This window comes from Crotalus tigris, unplaced genomic scaffold (genome assembly GCF_016545835.1).
Source record: "Crotalus tigris isolate CLP2741 ecotype Arizona unplaced genomic scaffold, ASM1654583v1 scf7180000019068.10715455, whole genome shotgun sequence".
In the NCBI taxonomy this organism is placed as follows: domain Eukaryota; kingdom Metazoa; phylum Chordata; class Lepidosauria; order Squamata; family Viperidae; genus Crotalus; species Crotalus tigris.
Window position 1 is genome coordinate 9,821,087 of NW_024097358.1, and position 19,909 is coordinate 9,840,995.

At 38.7% G+C, this 19,909-nt stretch overlaps 1 protein-coding gene across 1 annotated transcript; it reads left to right on the forward strand.

The window, feature by feature from the left end:
* Nucleotides 1-220: 220 nt before the first annotated feature.
* On the forward strand, nt 221-18,722 carry ODAD4 (outer dynein arm docking complex subunit 4). Its single transcript, XM_039359179.1, has 12 exons — nt 221-350; nt 1,294-1,425; nt 1,815-1,968; nt 2,795-2,856; nt 4,489-4,642; nt 8,797-9,021; nt 10,043-10,250; nt 13,199-13,285; nt 13,985-14,181; nt 14,781-14,881; nt 15,736-15,814; nt 18,282-18,722. Exons 1-12 carry the CDS (start codon nt 237-239, stop codon nt 18,578-18,580), a joined length of 1,812 nt encoding a protein of 603 aa, XP_039215113.1. The 5' UTR covers nt 221-236; the 3' UTR covers nt 18,581-18,722.
* Nucleotides 18,723-19,909: the final 1,187 nt, after the last annotated feature.

Consider the following 19,909-nt stretch of genomic DNA (forward strand, 5'->3'; position numbering starts at 1 on the left):
GGTTACTATATCTGGAGTGCAAAAATCTATACAACAAGCCATCTAGTGATTGTTCGGAATTTTGTACAATCCTAATACTATATAGTTTTCCAAGCTACTGGAGAGCGTGTTCCAAAGTTTTGCAATTTTTTGATCCATTCGGCTTCCCGTCGAATTTCCGGAAGTATTGCAGTTGCTAAGCTGCAGGTTGCGAGGCAACCTGCGTCGCGTCCTTCTCGGCTTTGCCTTCTTCCAAGATGGGGGACAACGAGGGAGAAGTTTTGCGTGGGACTTTTCCCAGCCTCATGGCGGAAGGAACTATGCTTAGCCGGCGCGGGGAGCTCAGCAAAGCTCTGTCCTATTACACTTACGTGAGCATTCTCTATGTGGATATTCGGAGAAGTCGCTAGATGGACGGGGAGAAATGAATCTGCCTCCTAAGCAGGCAGGCAGATTTAACCGAGAGCTGGGAAAGGTTAATACTTGAGCGGGAATCCCATGAAGAGGAGTTGCAAGAGCCTTGTTTGATCTCCTTCCCATAGCAAAGCTGCACAGAGACGGGCCTCAAGTTGCATGGCAGGCAGGGGACTTGCATCCGGATCACCTGGATAGCCAGATCAGGTCCCCAGATGTGATAGGTCAAGTTCTGTGTGATTGGGGAATGCTGGGACATCGTAGCTGGAAGGAGGCAGTGAATTGCATCTAAACTCCAGTAATTACGAGGGGCAGCAAAAAGTTAGAATTTTCTGCCTGCCTTTACTGCACTCTGATTGTCCAGATATTTGTTATTTAGATATGCTATCTGAATAGAGAAGCCAGTGTAGGAGAGACTGTTCAACCCCCAGGGTCCTGCAAGTTTTCAAAGCTGGTAACAATTAATAGTGACAAAGCAAATTTCTTGTTCATTTTTCATTTGGTTCTGTGCTCCCTACTATCTTTGAGATGAAGCTTTCTTGTCAGTTAATATGCATGTTGCCGCAGTATTATGTTTCCTTTATTATTAGTTCTTTCTGTAAACACAAGTAGAGGAAAAGGATAAAAGAAGAAAAGCTGGAGAGAAAGTATTTTTCATGGTATTCATATCAAGAATAAGATACTTAAGACAGAGAGTATAGGTACTACAGAGAACATTATCACAACATCCAGAGTTTAGCAATAAATAACAATGGAGTGCAGCTTATAAATCATATAATACAATATATGCAAAAGAAAAATACATCTCCGTTTTCACCAGAGAAATAATGGGTATGAAATGCTCAGTTTATAACAGTAATAATATAAGGGAGATTGAAAACAATTGTTTTTATGGGTTAGGCCTTACAGCTTCAACCTGGTGACAGGAACTGCCTTGTTGCCCGTTCAAAATGCTACTTAAGACTTGGAGATACAGAAAATGCCCTAAAAGATGCAGAAGCCTCTCTGACTGCTGACAAAGAATTTACTAAGGTAAGCAGAGATATCTATTCCAACTCAAGAGGTTTCAAAATTTATCAAGGGTTATCTAGTGTGTTGCTAAAAGAAAGTTATATCTTTTTCCAAATTGTGGAAAAAAAATACTAGGTTAGAAAATCATATTGAAAGAAATGCAAATTAGACGTGCAAAGGGATAAATTGGAAGAATGTTTCTTAAAAAGAACTAATTAAATAAAATAGTATAGAGCTGGTAAGGGAGAGAGAAAATGTTCCTGAAGTGTACTCTAATTCCAGTTGGTCATATCTGATAAATTATTAGATGTTGGGACAAATGTATGTATATTTGCTGTTCACTTGCACGTACAATATATATGTCTTCCAACTTTTTTTCCCCAGTCCCATAGTTTTCCTTTCTGTTACAGGGATTGTATCAAAAAGCAGAAGCCTTGTATACCATGGGTGATTTTGAATTTGCTTTAGTCTTTTATCATCGAGGGCACAAGCTTCGCCCTGATTTGCAGAAATTCAGACTGGGTATTCAGAAGTCCAAAGAAGCAATTGAAAATTCAGTTGGAAGTAAGCAGTATGGTTTTCTTTGATATAAGGTTATTTTGTTTTATCTGTCAGACTTGAATGTGATAGAAAACGTATGAAAAAACCCCAGTCAAATATTGTGCTGTGTGAGGACTGCCTATAATACATGGTTTTCACTTCTGCAAAATATAAATGAACCAAAGAATTCATTTTGTTCTTTTCAAAACCAAATAAAGTATTAATGAAGCCTTCAAGAAGAACTTCCTTTGCAAGTTTTTTTATAGCCCATCTCATTATTATTTCCCATATTTTTAAAGGAAACAAATGGGATATTTTCAAAATTCTTTCTAAAAAAGATTCTGGTTCTATCTTCAGTTTGATAGATTGCCTTTCTTTCAGGAACACAAGGGATCATGTATAGTGTTCCCTCCTCCAATTTTTCTCTAAACTAAAAATATTTTTTAAGTGATTGAGAGACAATAATTGATCCAAAGTCACCCACTGAATTTCCATGATAGAGGGTAGACTTTAAGCAGGATAACACTGACCCTAATTCAATATTGTATTGTACACTGATTTGTATACTACACATCTAGATACGGCAATAGTATCTTAAGGAAAATACACTGGGGAAATAAAGATAATATGCCATTATACAAAATTGTGGTTCATCACACTTGAAATGTTTTGTGATATTCTAAACTATATTTTCAAAAAAAGTAAGGATATAGATTACCAGAGAGTTGAAACGTGTGTATATGTGTGTTTTAATAAGGTTGATATTCTTTCTTGCACATATTGTGGCTACTACTTGCAGTAGGTGCTTTTTAGGGCCTTCCTGACCACTTGCTATCTTCTCTGTCTGTAGGCCCATCATCCGTGAGATTGGAGAATAGAGCGGACCTCTGCTTTTTGAGTCGCCAGGCAGAGGTATGGTCTCTCCAGCTTTTTCCAAAGTGGTTATCTTGTGCCTATTCTAGGAGTAAATAGAAAAAGTGGAATGGGTTTCATGACATTGGGGCAGGTTAGATAATAAGAATGGTGGGGTTTTGCAATTCATTGACCTTTTTCTTGAACCATTATATGTAAGACCAGTAGCAATATCTTCATTCCTCTGAAGACTACTTTCATCCTATCCATTTATAAATAGTTTATATTATGAATATTAAAAAAACAATTGAAATTTCTATTTGCTTTTACTTGTTTTGCATAAGATGATATTTGATCAGTTATTTTTCCTGAGCCACTTGATCTCACCTGAAGGAAAACAATTTCCAAAGTTTGGATACTACTGATGAAGCTGAGGGTATACTATGTAGATAGACTACAGTAATCTATTGTACTGTATTGTATACCTGATCTGAAATATATAATATTCCATTATTCATACAATATTTTAATGGGGCAAAAATAGAGAATGCACCATGTAGAACCCAACAATGTCAGAACAGAAGGTCATGAGAATAATAAAAGCCGTTCACCTTGCCTAGACTGTGAATGTTTCAATCATATCCTTAAATTCCCTTCATTTAAATTGGATTTTTAAAATGCCAAATGTTTATCTATTTCTATTTATACTTGTCAACTGTTTAAATAGCTTCATATACATTAGCTAAGAATCTAGAGCAGGGGTGTCAAACTCAATTTCATTGAGGGCTGCATCAGCATTGCGGTTGCCCTCGGGGGGGCTGGGTGGGTGTGGCCAGGGTGGGTGCGGCCTACTGGGTGGGTGTGGATAGAGTGGGTGTGGCCTAATGGGTGGGCGTGGCCAGCTCTACATTGTTTGCATCAAGGGTGCCTGTAGGGCCTGGGCAGGAATGGGACAGATCTGAGGGTCTCTGGCAGAAGGGGGTGGAACCGGGGCAAGCGCCAAGGCATGGTCCATTTCTTCATTCCTCACAAAGGGTGACACCTCCCCAGCATGCACCCAGGGGGCGGGGCCGACACAGCAGGGGCTGGTTCCTCTCTCTTTCTAGACAACCTTGTGGAGCTAAGACTAAATGTGTTTCAGCATAGATGGCCACCCCAAAATTGTACATTGATTCCCGGCCGGCCTGGGCCAGGGCCAAGGCAGCAGGGGCCGTTCCCTCACTGTTTCCAAGATGGCTTCGCGGGCCACATGAAACCACTTTGCGGGCTGCATCCGGCCCCCGGGCCTTGTGTTTGACATCTCTGATCTAGAGAAAACCTTCTAAAATAGGGGAGTATCATTATCATCCTTAAATTGATGTTTTGAGGAAGTTGCATAATGAAGTAATTGAATGTGTAAGACAAGGCCTTTTGTGTTTACAGTTCATACCCTGAATCACCATCTACATGAGAGCATGGATTGACATAATTCTTGAGTTTTTAATCATATTGTCCCAAGCCTCTCACATTGTGGAAACCCTTTTTCTATCTCTGTTCAGTTTGTTTTAATCTATACTTCTGGATCTATTAGTTTGAGAGACAGCATTGCTATCTTCCAGGGCTCCTTTTTATTTCTTTCTGAAGAAATAATGCTGCAGAGAAAGGAGAAGTAAAAAATAATTGTCCTTGTATTTTTTTCTTTTCTTATAACAGAGTAAAAAAGCAAAGCAAAAAATCCATATCAAAAAGGATGCAAAGTACTTAAGTAAACAACAGGCCCCTGTGAGGAACGAGAAGATGGAACGGCAGCTCCTAGGAGAGCTCTATATTGACAAAGCTTTTCTGGAAAAACTGCTCAAGGATGAAGGTTTTAATTTAATGCATTTGTATAGTGTGGGGCCTGGGAATCACAGAACTACATACCTCATTAGCTTGTCTGCCCCTATGAAATTGACTTTTTCAGGAAAGTGATTTCTTGTCTAGGTTAATAATCTTTTCTGCAATGTGCACTACTAAAATTGTTCCATGGTTAAGGAACATACAATTCATGAAGGGATGATAGCAAAATGCAAAAGCTTGCTACTGAAGTACAAGCACATTTTAACAAGTTTCAAAATCCTCTGGAATATGCAATTTCCTTAGTTGACAAGTCCATGGAAAGGATTGTTGAAGGGAGAGAACTTGACTGGCTCTGTAAGATTACCTTCAAATAGAGCTTTCTGGTGTTGGTAGGCTAAAATAGGGGGGCTCAAATACCAATTGCACACTTTGATTCCTTTCTTCTAAATCTGATTTGAGGCAAGCATCTTAACAAGTGGACTACAGTTATATTTTCAATTTCAAAATAGAAAAGAATAGAGAAAAATGAAGCACAAAAGCAGGAAAGAAAAATGTATGATCCCTTAGTTTCTTGCTGTACTACTCAAAGTTTCCTATTATATCTTACTGATTTTGTGTTTTTGTTCTATTTTTTTAAGGTTGTCTGTTAGGTGTGCTGATATTACATATCAGCAACGGGATAGGTTCTTTGAAGAGGCTGGACTCATATATACATTAAACCATAAAGTGATTTGGTTTTAGTGCTACAGAATGTTTTTGTCAGGCATTATAACCTGCAAACTGTAATGTATGATTTAGTATTATTTGTGAACCAAATAATTATATTCAATCCTTAAAATCTCCAATGAACCAGACAATTATATTCACTGTAAACTAATACTAGATAAATGAAAGACAAAAAGGACAAGTATAAAAAATGGAAAGAGGGACACATAACTAGGGCACAATATCAGCCAATAGCCCGAGTGTGCAAAGATGAAGTGAGGAAAGCTAAGGCTCAAAATGAACTAAGGCTTGTGACAAAAGTCAAAAATAACAAAAAAGCTTCTTTCAACATGTAAAAAGCAAGAAAAAGGTTAAGGAAATTATGGTCTATTAGTGAGAGAAAGTGGCAAGAAGGTGACAAGCAACAGGGAGAAAGCAAAACAATTTGTTTTTTGCACCCGTCTTTACACAAAGGCAAAAAACAGACCAACCTATCAAAGAAAGTACAGTAAAAAACAGATTAGAAACACAAATTAAGATAGGCAAGAAAATGGTAAGTGAGCACCTGTTCACTCTAGATGAGTTCAAATCACCAGGACCAGATGGATTACACCCCAAGGTTCTGAAGGAACTGGCAGATGTGATCTCAGAACCACTGAACTATACCTTTCAAAGATCCTGGAGCACTAGGGAACTACCAGAGCACTGGAGAAGATCTGATGTAGTTCCCATCTTCAAAAAAGGAAAAAAAATGGATCCAGGAAATTACAGACATATCAGCCTGACCTCAGTACCTGGGAAGATTCTGGAAAAGATAATCAAACGACGAATCAGCGAACACCTAGAGGCAAACAAAGTCATTAACAAAGCCAACATGGGTTTGTCAAAAACAGATCATGCCAGACAAATCTTATTGCATTCTTTGACCAGGTGACAAAATTACTGGACCAGAGGAATGCTGTGGATATTATTTACTTGAACTTTGGTAAGACATTTGATAAAGTAGACCAGATAGTAAGATAGAAAAATGAGGGTTAGACAGCATCAGCACCAGATGGATTTGTAGATGGCTGACCGGCCGTCCTCAGTGTGTGGTCCTCAATGGAATTACATCTACATGGAGGGAAATCTGCAGTGGGGTGCCCCAGGGCTCTGTACTTTGCCCAGTGCTCTTCAACATCTTCATCAATGATTTGGATGAGGGGATAGATGGGGAACTCATCGAATTTGCAGATGACACCAAGCTGGCAGGAATAGCCAACACTCCAGAAGATAGGCTTAAGGATCTTGTCAGATTTGAACATTGGGCACTATCTAACAAAATTAAATTAAATGATGAAAAAAGTAAGGTTCTACATTTAGGTAAGAAAAACCAAATGCACAGATACAGTATAGATCAGGCGTCCCCAACCCCCAGTCTGTGGACCGGCACCGGGCCGCCGCATACCAACAACTGGGCCACACAAACAAGTGAAGCCTCATCCGCTGGATGCAGGCAGCACATGAAACCATGCCCCCTCTGGTCCACAGAAAAATCTTTCTTCACAGAACCAATCCCCAGTGCCCAAAATGTTGGGGACTTCTGGTATAGGGGGTACCTTGCTCAATAGTAGTAACTGTGAGAGGGATCTCGGAGTCCTAGTGGACAATCACTTAAATATGAGCCAGCAGTGTGCTGAAGCTGCCAAAAAGCCAACACAGTGCTAGTCTGTATTAACAGGGATAGAATCAAGATCACGTGAAGTGTTAATACCACTTTATAATGCCTTGGTAAGGCCACACTTGGAATACTGCATCCAGTTTTGGTCACCACGATGTAAAAAAGATGTTGAGACTCTAGAAAGAGTGCAGAGAAGAGCAACAAAGATGATCAGGGGACTGGAGGTTAAAACATATAAGGAACGGTTGCTGGAATTGGGTATGTCTAGTTTAATGAAGAGAAGGGCAAGGGGGGACATGATAGGCAGTGTTCCAATATCAGGGGTTGCCACAAAGAAGAGGGAGTCAAGCTATTCTTCAAAGCACCTGAAGGCAGGATAAGAAACAATAGATGGAAACTAATCAAAGAGAGAAGCAACCTAAAACTAAGGAGAAATTTCCTGACAGTTAGAACAATTAATCAGTGGAACAACCTGCCTCCAGAAATTTTGAATGCTCCAACACTGGAAGTTTTTAAGAAGAGACTTACAATTTGTCTGAAATGTTATAGGGCAGGGGTGTCAAACTGCCAGTCCCTGGGCCGGATGCGTCACTCTGAAATTGCGTCCACCCCATTGCCAGCAATGGGGGGAAAGTCGCAATACATCGTGCAATGTCATGTGATGTCGCGAGTTTGACATGCCTGATATAGGGTTTCCTACCTGAGCAGGGTGTTGGACTAAAAAACCTTAAAGGTGGTGGTTATTATTATTATTAATTGGGTAAGCAATACTTGATTCATCATCTTTAGCTGATGTTCTAGTTAATTTGAAAATATCCACATTTTTATAGATTCTAAGACAGCTGCTGAATGTGTTGGACTTTTGTTCTCATAATCCTTAGTTAATATACATATTGGCTGATCAGTTGCCTTTGCTCAGGAAGATTTACAAATGACATACCCATATAAGCCCCGCGTATCTACAGAGGCCAGTATTATTTTAAAAGAGAGATTAGCCCCATATTATAAACCTGTAAGATTTATTTAGTTAAACAATCACTTCAAACTTTTTGAATTTGTATTTGCATGGATTTCTGCTTTGTATTTCAATAGCATTTTTTGCTTGAATGATTTAAAAAGTGATTGAAATATTTTTCTAAGGAAATTTCTTCCTCTGAAAGACTTGTTTCATCTTCATGCTTACTAGTTGTGGGGAATAAACTGCATTTTCTTCCTACATCCATAGATGTACAACAGTTCATTTAGTGACCTATCAAAGTTACAAGAGCACTGAAAAAAGTGATTTATGACTGGTTTTCACATTTATAATCATTGCAGAAGCATCATGATCATGTGATCAAAATTTGGATGCTTGGCAACTGATTTTTTTGATGGTTGCAGTATCCCAGGGCATACTGCAACCTTCATAACCCTCTTGCAACCTTTTAACAAGCAAAGTCAATGGAGAAACCAGATTCATTTAATAATCATATTTCTAACTTAACCACTGCAGTGATTCACTTAAGAATTGTAGCAAGAAAGGTTGTAAAATGGGACAGAACTGAGTTAATAACTGTCTTACTTAGCAATAGAAATTTTGGGCTCAATTGTGGTCATTAGTCAAAGACTACCAGCATATCAACATTTGGAAGTTTTTCTTTAAATAAGCTCTCTTTCAGAACTGTCTGGAAAACATTTATAGGGGAAACCACAGTTGAGAAGAGTACTCTGAGTCTAACAAATATAGTATTTTGACACCAAAAATTGGATTGATAATATATCTATTACTTATCTACTCAAAATAACTCACCCTATTTTTGCCTCTGGCTTTCTTGCAGAGTTGATCAAAAGCGTTACCAAGCAGGGAGTAACTGTTGGAGACTTACTTCAGGAGGGTCTTTCCTACCTGGATACTCGCACAGATTTCTGGCAGCAGCAAAAGCCTATTTATGCCCGGATCAGAGATCGCAAGCTTATGTTGAAAAGATGGACCCGGGATCAAAAGCGGAAACCCTCTGAGGTGGCAAGATACATACTAAAGAGCATGGAGGACATTGATATGCGTAGGTGGCTCAGGTGAAAATGGGGACCAGTTAGAATTTATTAATGGGATTGTTTGTGTGCTGCCTCAAATAAGATAGATCTGCAATATTTACAGAACAAGGATTGTCCTAACTAAGAAAATATGCTTTCAGGATCCTTCCAATTTGTTTTTCATCAAGTCTTTGAAATAATATACTGTATGTAATATGTGTGACTTCTTAATGTATAGAGTATAATATTTTGGTATCTAGGATCATATTTCTTACTAAAAAAATGTCCTCAGCACCTATTAGTAAGTTCTTTGAGTGGTACTTCTTGTTCTTCTAAAATATTATCTCCTATAGCCTCAGAAAGTAGCAGATTCCAAAATCTGTTTTTTGGTATTATCTGAATGCCTTTTGATATTTTCTAGCATTGTTTTGTGAGAGAATTATTCTTTCAGATATATGTGAAATGTATCAAACTGTACCAAACTCCAGGCAAATTTAAGAATATAAGAGAAACACTGCTGCTTCATTTATACTCTAGCATTCTGTGTCACTCATTACCCAATTAGGTTTGTTCATGAAGTTCTCATGCATGGAGAAATCTGGGAGGGCTTTTATTTAGAAAAAGAAAAAAGAAAATAGGAAAAAAAAGAAAAATAAGATAAAATAATAATTACAATTTAATGCACAGGTGCAATAAATGATTCATTTTTTATTATAATTGACATATAATCTAAAACTATAAGCAATGCGTGGAAGTATCTAAGGCTTTTCTTGCTGGTGTTTGAGTTAGATTGCCTGTGATTCAGGAGTTACATACTGTAGGAATCAACTTTAATGGCCATTAATTGTCCTGTCTTTGATGAATGTATCTAGTTTCTTTTTAACACCACTTAAATTAGCTATTATCCTCAAACCTGCTGAGAAAAACTTGATAGTTTGTATTAAATAAGTATTTCATATGATCGTCCTGAATTTCTGTGCATTGTTTCAGTGCATGCATGCTTAATTAGCATATTTGCTCATGCAGAGGTTTTTTTCTTTTTCTCCTAAGTGCTGACCAGTGGCTGCCCTGAAAGAAGTTGCCAGAAAGCTGAGCAAGTACTGAAAAAAATCCAGAGCTGGTCTGATGATGAAATCCCCAACAGGAGCGAGCTGGTTGGAAATCTCTACAGCTGCATTGGAAATGCTCACATTGAGATGGGGAATATGATGGCAGCTTTGCAGAGCCATCGGCTAGATCTGGATATTGCCAAAGAAAAGTAGGAAAGAAGCAATCACCCAGTCTTCCTCTTTCCTGGGAAAAGCAAAATTGCCCAAGGGATTAAGATGTTTTATTTTGTTAATGATTAGAAAACAATGTGTGATCAGCATATCAGTGTATGCACTTCTCCTGAGCTCCTTGGAAGAAAGTTTCCATTGCTAGACAAGTCTGTCCTGTCTAACTTCCCTATAATATCTCTATTATCTTGAGCTTAGAGTTATTTGCAGTGGAGTGGTTAAAAAAGATAAAAGTAAGGAGTTTTCCACTGTATTACTTTCTCTCAATTGCTGAGGCCCTTTAATGACATTTTATTATTTAGGGACATTGATTCCAAGATTTATGATTAACCTATAGTTTCAAGATAATCATTTTACTGAATTAAATTATTTCTGCTGTGATTTCACTCTCCAATGATCAAAAAAATTCAGCATTAGCCATTAAAAAAGGTTGAATTGCAATCCTTACCATATTGCTCTCTTAAATATATAAAAGATTTTTTTAAATAAATAAGTTCTTAACAAATAATTTAAAAATGATCCATATCATATAATTGTTTTATTTAATCTCCTTTTTAATCAGTTATTGATATAATTGATTTGTTCTTACAACACTTTAAAAAGCAGAATAATATTCCAAGCCTGCTCTGCTGCTTTGCTGGGGCCCTTTGTACTCTTTAAAGCAGAAATAGGCAACTTTGGCAGAAGCAAAAAGATACCCATCTTAGAGAGAAAAAAATTATTTTGATCAATGATCAGCGTAGAGTAAGAAAAAAATACAACAATATACAATACATTCTCCATATAAAATTAATAAGGGGAATTAAATATAATGAAAAGTTACAAATATTAAATCTATAAAAACAAATTCAACTAAACCTATACAGGTAGTTCTCGGAATACCTCCGGTCACTTAACGGCTATTCAAAGTTACAATAGAACCCACAAAAGTTACATATGAACCTGTTTCAAAGTTATGGTGGCTGCAGTGTACCTGCTGTCATTCACTCTTATGACCAAACACAAGGATCCCACCCCCTTCACTTCTCTCCCCCCATCCTGTCCTGACTGGATCCTGTAGTGCTCTGGCCTGTTCCCCAGACCTCCTGGAAGCAGCTGTCATTTTCAGTGCTTCAACAATTTCTAGCAGAAATGGCAGCTGCTTTCCGAGCTTTGTACTCTGCTCAGCTGGCCATTGAGAGACTGCAAACCTTCCCAGGCTCTTGCTGGGCTTTTGGAAAGCCAGCTGCCTGCATGCAAAGATAGCAGCTCCAGGATGCTTCCTAAAATCTTTCCCTTGCTTAAGTGCTGCCTATATGATTCCCTTTAGGACCCAGCTTCTGCTGTGGCCATTTGTTGCACGTTTGTGCTATAGCTGCTTTTTCTTTTGAGCTGAACTTTTGTTCATCTCCTCCACACAAATAAGTTGCAGGAAGATTTTTTTTTTTTTTGCTTGCATTCTTCGTTTCTTCTACTCTTCAGCCTGGCAGTCACTTGTCAAGCTAAAAACTTAACAGTTTTTGTCATCAGCTTTCCAGACCTGCAGTAAATTAGCAAATGAGGTGGTTAAATGGGATGAGATTGGAGTGCAGAGGTGGAGAGTTTAGTTTCAACACCTTGGGACAGGAGAGAACAATCAACAAGTATGTCTCCCAGCTTTTTTTTTTTTTTTTGGTTTTTTTATTGAAATGAGGGTTTCTGGAGGAGGAAAGGGGTTAAGCAAAGGAAACATTGCTCCTCCCAATGTTCAGCTGTTAGGGCAGAGGTCCTTTTCCCACAGAGGCTTGTTTGGAAGCCTCTCTGATATTGGAATATGGCGCTAGGCTTAATCTAGCTGGGCCGTTCCCCCGACTGGGATATTTTTGCTTTGTAAAGCTTTTTATTGCTTGTCTCCCTTTAGACCACTGATGGCGAACCTTTTAGAAACCGAATGCCCAAACCGCAACCCAAAACCCACTTATTTATCGCAAAGTGCCAGGGGCCCATCAGCATTATGGTGCCCTCGGGGGGGGGCATGCAAAAACCAGGGGTGCAAAAATGGGCCACCGTGCTGCAAGGTGCAAAAACAGCCATCGCTGCCCCGCGGGGTGCAGATACAAGGCGCTGCACCAAGCAAGAATGGGGCAGGGCTACTATCACGCATGCACTAGCCCCGCCTCATTTGCAGTGCATGCATACTCGCGGCCCCGTGTGTACACACACACATGTAAAATACTTCCCCCTCCCTTTTCTTCCAGTCTGCCAGTTGACAGTGGTTGGTGACCTCTGCTCTACCACCTCTACTCGAACTTGCTAGTCAGCCACTTCACCTCTTTTGTGCTGGGCGGGACTCCTGCTCCGGGCAGTGGTGGTGGCCTGATGGACCTGCTGCTTGCGGCGGCGGCACGTGCCAACAGAGAGGGCTCTGAGTGCCGCCTCTGGCACATGTGCTATAGATTCGCCACCACTTCTTTAGACTGAAGTGAGTGGTAGGCTTCCCAGGACCTCATCCACCCATGAGGTACTCCATACTTGTTTAATGATCCATGCATTTGAATAACTGGCATCAGGGAGAACAGAGGCTGGAAGCCATTACGTGAGTCTGTTTAACATAATAGTTGTCACCACTTGTGATTGTAGTGGACAGCAAAATATTGTGTATCCTTTTTCAGGTTTGGAAGATGAGAAGGGATATTCTCACAGGCTGGAACACATCTATTCAGTTCATTATAAATAGGCAACATTGAGAAGTTTCCCCTGTTAAATTTTGGAAATGTAAATTGGGGTTGCAAACTGGAGGCAGAGGTCACACACATACTACAAATCACAAACTGCCATTCATGTTTTAAAGTATTGTGCACATTCATAGTGCACTATACATTAATGCATAGAAATAATATCCAAGATTGATGATAGTTGATGGGATATTTTTGTAATAGTATCAGATCATTTGCTTTTGTCTTTTTTGCAGCAACTTGACTGATGCCATCTCCAGAGCCCTTGACAACATTGGTCGAGTACATGCCCGTATGGGCAACTTTCAGGAAGCCATTGATACGTATGTGGAAGTCAAACAGTGATAAGGCCTTTGTCCTATTTTAACTTTACTTGATTATAAATGATCAAGGAGAGCAATTCAGTTAAAGAAAAGTAATGATATATTAACAGCTATTAGAACTGATTTCTGCCAGGGATATAGAATGGGAATCCAGGTTAGTGGGAACTTGTAGCCTCCAAATGCCATCTCATCAATCCTAGCCAACACACTGTTAGGTCATTGGGAGGAACAGAGACCCCTCACTCATAATCTAGTGAATGTCCCAAAGAATGAGAAGATGCAGAAAAATTAATGTTAAAGGCTGAAATTACTACATTAAGAAAAATTTATTATTATGGAAACTTGAAATTGTTTTTCCCCTGAAAACCGGCTTACCATATATGGATGATTCTTGTATAATCCCCATTCCTGACAAATGCTAAAATTTGCCTCCTGAAAATCTTAGCTGCCAATTCCCAATGGTGACAGATATTTATCAGCTCTCCTTTAAATCTATAAGGCCCCACCATTTTAATCATAATCTCTAATCTCTGAATCTCATATCTGACCCACCCTTAACAGAGTTGTAATCATTTGTAACAATCATATAAAAATAGAAATCAGGAATCTTGGCAGAAGCTTTATGGGAGTCTAGAATAATGTTTTTAAAGGCTAAATTTATTTTCTGTAAATAAATCTTTACATTTCTTTTTTGCAAAGCTGGGAGGAAAAGATTCCTCTTATGAAGAGTAACTTGGAGAAAACTTGGTTATTCCACGAAATTGGCAGATGCTACTTAGAACTCAACAAAGCAGCTGAAGCTCGAGACTATGGTGAAAAGTCCTTGCAGTGCGCAGAGGAAGAGGGAGACATTGAGTGGCAGCTCAATGGTGGTGTATTGGTGGCACAGGCACAGGGTAAGTTACTTTGCATAAGCTTTACACCCAAATGTTTATCTTTACTGGCTGGACTGAGTCTGTTTTACGTAGCAGAGTTCCTCCTTCTTTTCTAATGAAAACCCATTTATCATTATTTGCTATATAAGAGAATCTCCACAGATAGGCTTAGTTTGTTGCGGTAGAGAAAATTGCCACCTACTATTCAACTCAGCAACTTCACTTAGCCAAGATATTGACAATCATGCATATGCTCACTGTTAAAATACAAATGAGTCCAACTCAGATTGCTGTTTAAAACTACAGGATTGCTTCTATGTCTTAAAAACATAGTGATCTCTTAACTTTAAAAGGATGAAGGGAGACAACTAAACATCCAGTTAACTGCTTTTAATTCCTGCATTCAAAAGGACTTGATCTAATGAACTCTGTTATTATACAAAAAGTTTAAAATGTTATTGATATTAAAAATTAAAACCCAAATACTGTTCTTCTCAAATCCTGGGCAGTTTTTACATTAGGTAGGTAATATCTTGTTTCCTGTACAATACTCAGTTTGGAAATGTGTCACGTGAACACTATCTGTGTCAGTTTCTGTGTCAGTTTTTATCTATTCATAGTTAAACTGGAGGATTTTCAGTCTGCAGTCACATACTTTGAAAAGGCTCTAGAGAAGGCAAAACGTATCCATAATGATGCAGCTCAGCAGGCAATCATCATTGTAAGTAACACAAAAATGGAGGGTGGAAAAAAATTGCATGAAGGTTTAGGACCAATGATTTATTTTTATGGTAAGTTGATAAGATAAATTGGGATTTCCCAAAGTGCAGCTTATGGCTGCCCAGAGTTTGGGAAAGTAAAGTAGTACATGACATGTGATGCCCCTGTTCAGGAAGATAGTAAATCTAGAAGACCACATTCTATTTTTCACATTTATGATAGTTCCAGCATCTCCATGGTCATGTGATTTACATTCGAATGCTTGACAACTGGTTCATATTTATGACGGTGTCAGTGTCCAGGTGGGCATGTGATCACCTTTTGTGACCTTCTGACAAGCAAAATCAATGGGGAAGCCAGATTTACTTAACAGCCGAGTTACTAACTTACCAACCGAAATTGTTGGCTGACTATTGTTGAAGAACTCAACAGATCTCTTCATTTGTTCTAAGAAGTCAATAAAGCTGAGACCTGTGTTTGTCAAGAGCCACTACATTTTCTTCCAATTTCTAATCACATGCTGCACAATTTACCAGATCCAACAACTTAATTGTTTTCCCAGTTTTCCATTCAACAGAGTCTTGTGACACCTTTCTGATGACTGGAAGATGCCAGATAACTGTGTTTGACATACATATGTGAGTTTCCCTGTGCCACTCTCTTTAAAGAAACAAAACAGGGTTACATCTCCAATTCCTATGCTTTTTCTGGTTAATCATATCTTACAAGTACACATATTGATGACACTGTTTCAGTGTGTAAATTGAACACTAAAGAAACTAAGTATGCAAGGAGAATATCTCTTAAAATCTTTATGAAGTTTCTCTTGGGTATTCAGACTATATTTTTTTCCAGGCTCTGGATGAAGCCAACAAAGGGTTCATCAAAGAGTTGAAAGAAGAACAGAGACTTGAGAGAATGCGTGAATTGAAAGGTTGGTATATGTACCAAGTTGATTACAGAATATTCCAGGCAAACATGTTTTGCCAGGGTTCCATTCCTTCCTTTCTGGTTTTAATCAGCTGTGGTAGGGGAATGGAGGTCAGCTTGATGGTCCTTCAATTATGAGGGTATGATAAGGATATTCTCCCCCACCCCTTGCTTTTTAATATCTGTAAGAAATCACTAAAAGAAGTCATCCAACAATTTTGGATGTGGTGGCATTAGTGTGCTAAGAATAATAATATATATATATTGCTACCTTGGATTGTGGGGAAAACGCTGTTGAAGTTTTGTCCTGATGTCTGAAGGCTGTGACAGTCCAAATGGAAGGTAACAGCTCAAATTTAACCCAAGCAAAATGGAGTTGCTATTTGTACATTGGGATTCTCCTTAGGTGCCAAGCAATATCCCTGTTGAACAGGCACTACCTATCCAGCTGTAGGTTTGTGACTGGGGGGGGGGGTTCTTCCAGACTCCTGGCTTCTGCTTGAACAGCATGTAGAGGCTTCTAGTTGTGGAAACTTTTAACCAACTTTGGCTTATACACCAATTGTTTTCTTACCTGGAACAGACAGAACTAGTGACAATAATGTTTTCACAGACTACTGCAATTTGTTTTACATGGAGCTCTGTTTAAATAATTATCTAGAAATCACAGTTAGTCCAGTCTAAGGCATCTTGTGTCTTAATTGGCTCCCAATCTGGGAGCAAGTTGTACCTATATTGTCAGCTCTGCACTGGTTACAGTCAAATAGAAATGTATGTGTTAATCTGCAAAGTATGACTTGACAACTGAGTGCCTATGGGACTTTCTCCTTTACTGGGTTTTGTATAGCCCACGGTTTGGCAACCTGCGATTCCGGAGCCACATGTGGCTCTTTGAACCTTCTCCTGCGGCTCCTAGCCTCCTCTGCCATTTGCAGAGAGAGAGAGAGAGACAAAGAGAGGCACTTATGCTTCCCTTCTCTCTCTCTCTCTCTCTCTGTGTGTGTGTGTTTAAAAAAGAGAGTGGCCTCACACTGTTCTCCGACGAGCTGACAAGCTTATTGGGCAGGGCTCCTCCCTTTACTGCATCTTTGCAGGAAGCAGGAAAGACAGGAGAGAGCTAGTCCAATAGGAATTTGTGTCAGATTGTTGGAGAACAGCCTGAAGCCAGCTTACCAGGTGAGCAGAAGATTGGAGAGAGGGAGGGGGGAGGGGGAGAGAGAGAAAGAGAAAAAAAGAGAGAGAGGGAGGGAGAGAAAAGAGCAAGAGAGGGAGAGAAAGAGAGAGGGGAAGAGAGAGAAAGAGAGAAAAAGAGAAAGGGAGAGAGAAAAAGAGAAAGGGAGAGGAAAGAAAAAAGGGGTAGAAGGAGAGAAAGAGAAGGAGAGGGAGAGAGAGAAAGAGAGAGAAAAAGAGGGGGAGAAAGGGAGAGAAGAAAGAAAGAGAGGGAGAGAGGGAGAGGAAAGAAAGAGAGAGAGAGAAAGAGGAAAGAGAAAGAGAGAAGGAGAGGAAAGAGAGAGGGAGAAAGAGGGAGGGAGAGGAAAAAGAGAGAGAGAAAGAGAGAGGAAAGAAAAAGAGAAAGAGGGAGAGGAAAGATAGACAAAGAGAGATAGAGGGGGAGAGAGAGGGAGGGAGAGGAAAGAGAGAGAGGAAAGAAAGAGAGAGAAAAAAGAGGGAACAGTCAATAGTATTTCAGATGTTCAGGGATCCAAGACAGATTAATTAAAAGAGGTAATACACTATTAATCCTATTGTGCTGAACAGAAAATAATGGATAAAATGTGCAAGTAGACAATTTTAATTAAAAGTACAAAATCTCTGATAAGTCTCTATTACCTGCATTTGTAAATAAACACTACAAATGTATTTAATACATAATAATCATGTCTCAAAAAACAATGAGCAACATTAAATGTTGGAATGCAATGATTTTGGATTCTGTATTAAAAGTGAATGAATAAGCATTGCAAATGAATAAGCATTGCAGCTGCATAGAAAAGCTTGTCCTATAGGTGGTAGTATTTCTCCAGTCTTTTATTTTTGGTTAGTAGGTAGCACTGCATTTTTCTCTTTTTGATTGACCACATTTTTATATTTGATTTTAAGTTTAAACTTCAGTGTTGGTATTAATTCAGCATAGAAGTCTTCATTTCTTTTCTAGAATGAATATCTGAGGATTGTTGAGTGGACCTCCTGTCTTTCTATTTCTGATAAGTCAGGAATCTCTATATCTTTATGCCCACTGTCAAAAAACAGTTGCATATTGTAAGGGAGGGTACAAAAGAATAATATAGCTGCCCTCAAAGTTCTGAATAGGAAATTAAAAGCCATCCGTTTATGTTTCTTTTATAATTATCCTCATTTTTTTTCCTTAGTAATCCTGCCTCTCCCATAGCTGTAAAATGGAAATATGGCTGAGAAGTCATAAACCTGAGAGTACACATGGATATAAACATTGAAATTTTATTATTTCCCAGAATTAGAAGATGAAGAGGAGGAAGAAGAAGAGTTGGAGGAGGAAGAACTCAAGAGAGATGCAGACGATACAGAAAAAAAGGAAACTGAGAAACCTGAATCTGAAGAAGTGAAAGAGGTATCACCCCAAGAAGAAGAAGAGACGCTTGCGTCTGGGAATGGGGAGATGCAACAGATGGAGGGAGAACCAGATCCAGGAGAAACTGAGAAGAAAGGAGAGGAACAGGAAGAACCTGGGGGAGAATCTGAGAAAGAATTAGAACCTGACCCAGAAAAACCGAGTGAGGAAACTATAGGATAATTGCTTTTGGTTTGTTGAAAATTGCTTTTGGTTTGTAATTTAGGACCTGTCTTGTTGTGGTAATCATTTTACCTCACAATATTTTCTCCCCACATTATTGCTTGTGATGTTCAGGCTACTAAATAAAATGCAAATAAAATAATTATTGTATATAATTTTATAAAGAGGTTGCAAGAAAATAGGAAATATACGTTCATATAGGACTCTTTAAAAAGTTTGGTTAATTGAAATAAAGAGCAATAATTTTGAGCATATTTCATTTTATATTTTTATATTGTTTTCCACTAAATAGCTCAACCAATTAAAGTTAATCTTAGATACAAGACAGCTAACTGATTGAAGGATTTCTCTGATCAGTTCGCATTATAAATCTGAATTTAGGCAAAAGACAGCAAGCATCTGCAGAATAAAATCTTTCAGTAGTGATAATTTTGGATATTAAGTTGCATAAGAGGTCCTGTTGTACAGATGTGAGTTCTACCCAGATTTTGGAATCTTCCTTCTGCAAAAGCTGAACCATATATTTAATACTTTTCTATGTGGAAGAGAAGTTACTAAGAAATATATTTGTGAATGCAGGCAAGTAAGAAAATAAAAGCTATTCAGAACCTAATAGTAATAGACATCTGTATATGAAAATGCTGCTTGTCAGTATCATAATTCCTTGGCATGAATGGGATATTTGTATTTTTCTGGGCACTCATACATAAGAAATTCAGAAAAGGGGTGAATTGTCCCAGTCAAACTATTGTTGGGAATTAGCACTTTAGACGTGGAGCTTTTTCTAGATTAAGATAATCCAGAACATGTCTTTCAAACACTGCAAAATTTAAAAAATCCTGCCTTAGCAATAATCTCCCTAAGTATAATGGTTTAGTGAAACGGCTTTGAGAATTAGATAAGCCGACTGGAGGGATAAGTTCCAGAGTCTGCCATTGCCTATATTAGGCAACATTCTTTGAAGATTCTCAGTCATCCAAACCATGGTTGTCCCAAAGATGCTTTTTTGAAAAGGCAATTGGACTTTCTTTGTTTTTCCTTGAAGACGTTTCTCTTCTCATCCAAGAAGCTTCTTCAGTTCTGACTGAATGGTGGAGAATAGAAGGATTTATATTCCTCGCAGCCATCTGGTTGTTAGCACTCAAGTCCAGACGACTGTGAGAATATAAATCCTTCCATTCTCCACCATTCAGTCAGAACTGAAGAAGCTTCCTGGATGAGAAAAGAAACGTCTTCAAGGAAAAACAAAGAAAGTCCAGTTGCTTTTTGAAAAAGTGCCTTTGGGATATTTCAGCAACAGCCATGCTGGGCAGCCAGTTCTGAGAGCTG

Bases quoted from the DNA above. Each gene is read 5' to 3' on its own strand.
- ODAD4 (XM_039359179.1), top strand. From the start codon at position 237: ATGGGGGACAACGAGGGAGAAGTTTTGCGTGGGACTTTTCCCAGCCTC. The intron at 2,857-4,488 runs GTATGGTCTCTC...TTCTTATAACAG, and splicing joins TTTTGAGTCGCCAGGCAGAG to AGTAAAAAAGCAAAGCAAAA. The intron at 13,286-13,984 runs GTATGTGGAAGT...TTTTTTGCAAAG, and splicing joins TTTCAGGAAGCCATTGATAC to CTGGGAGGAAAAGATTCCTC.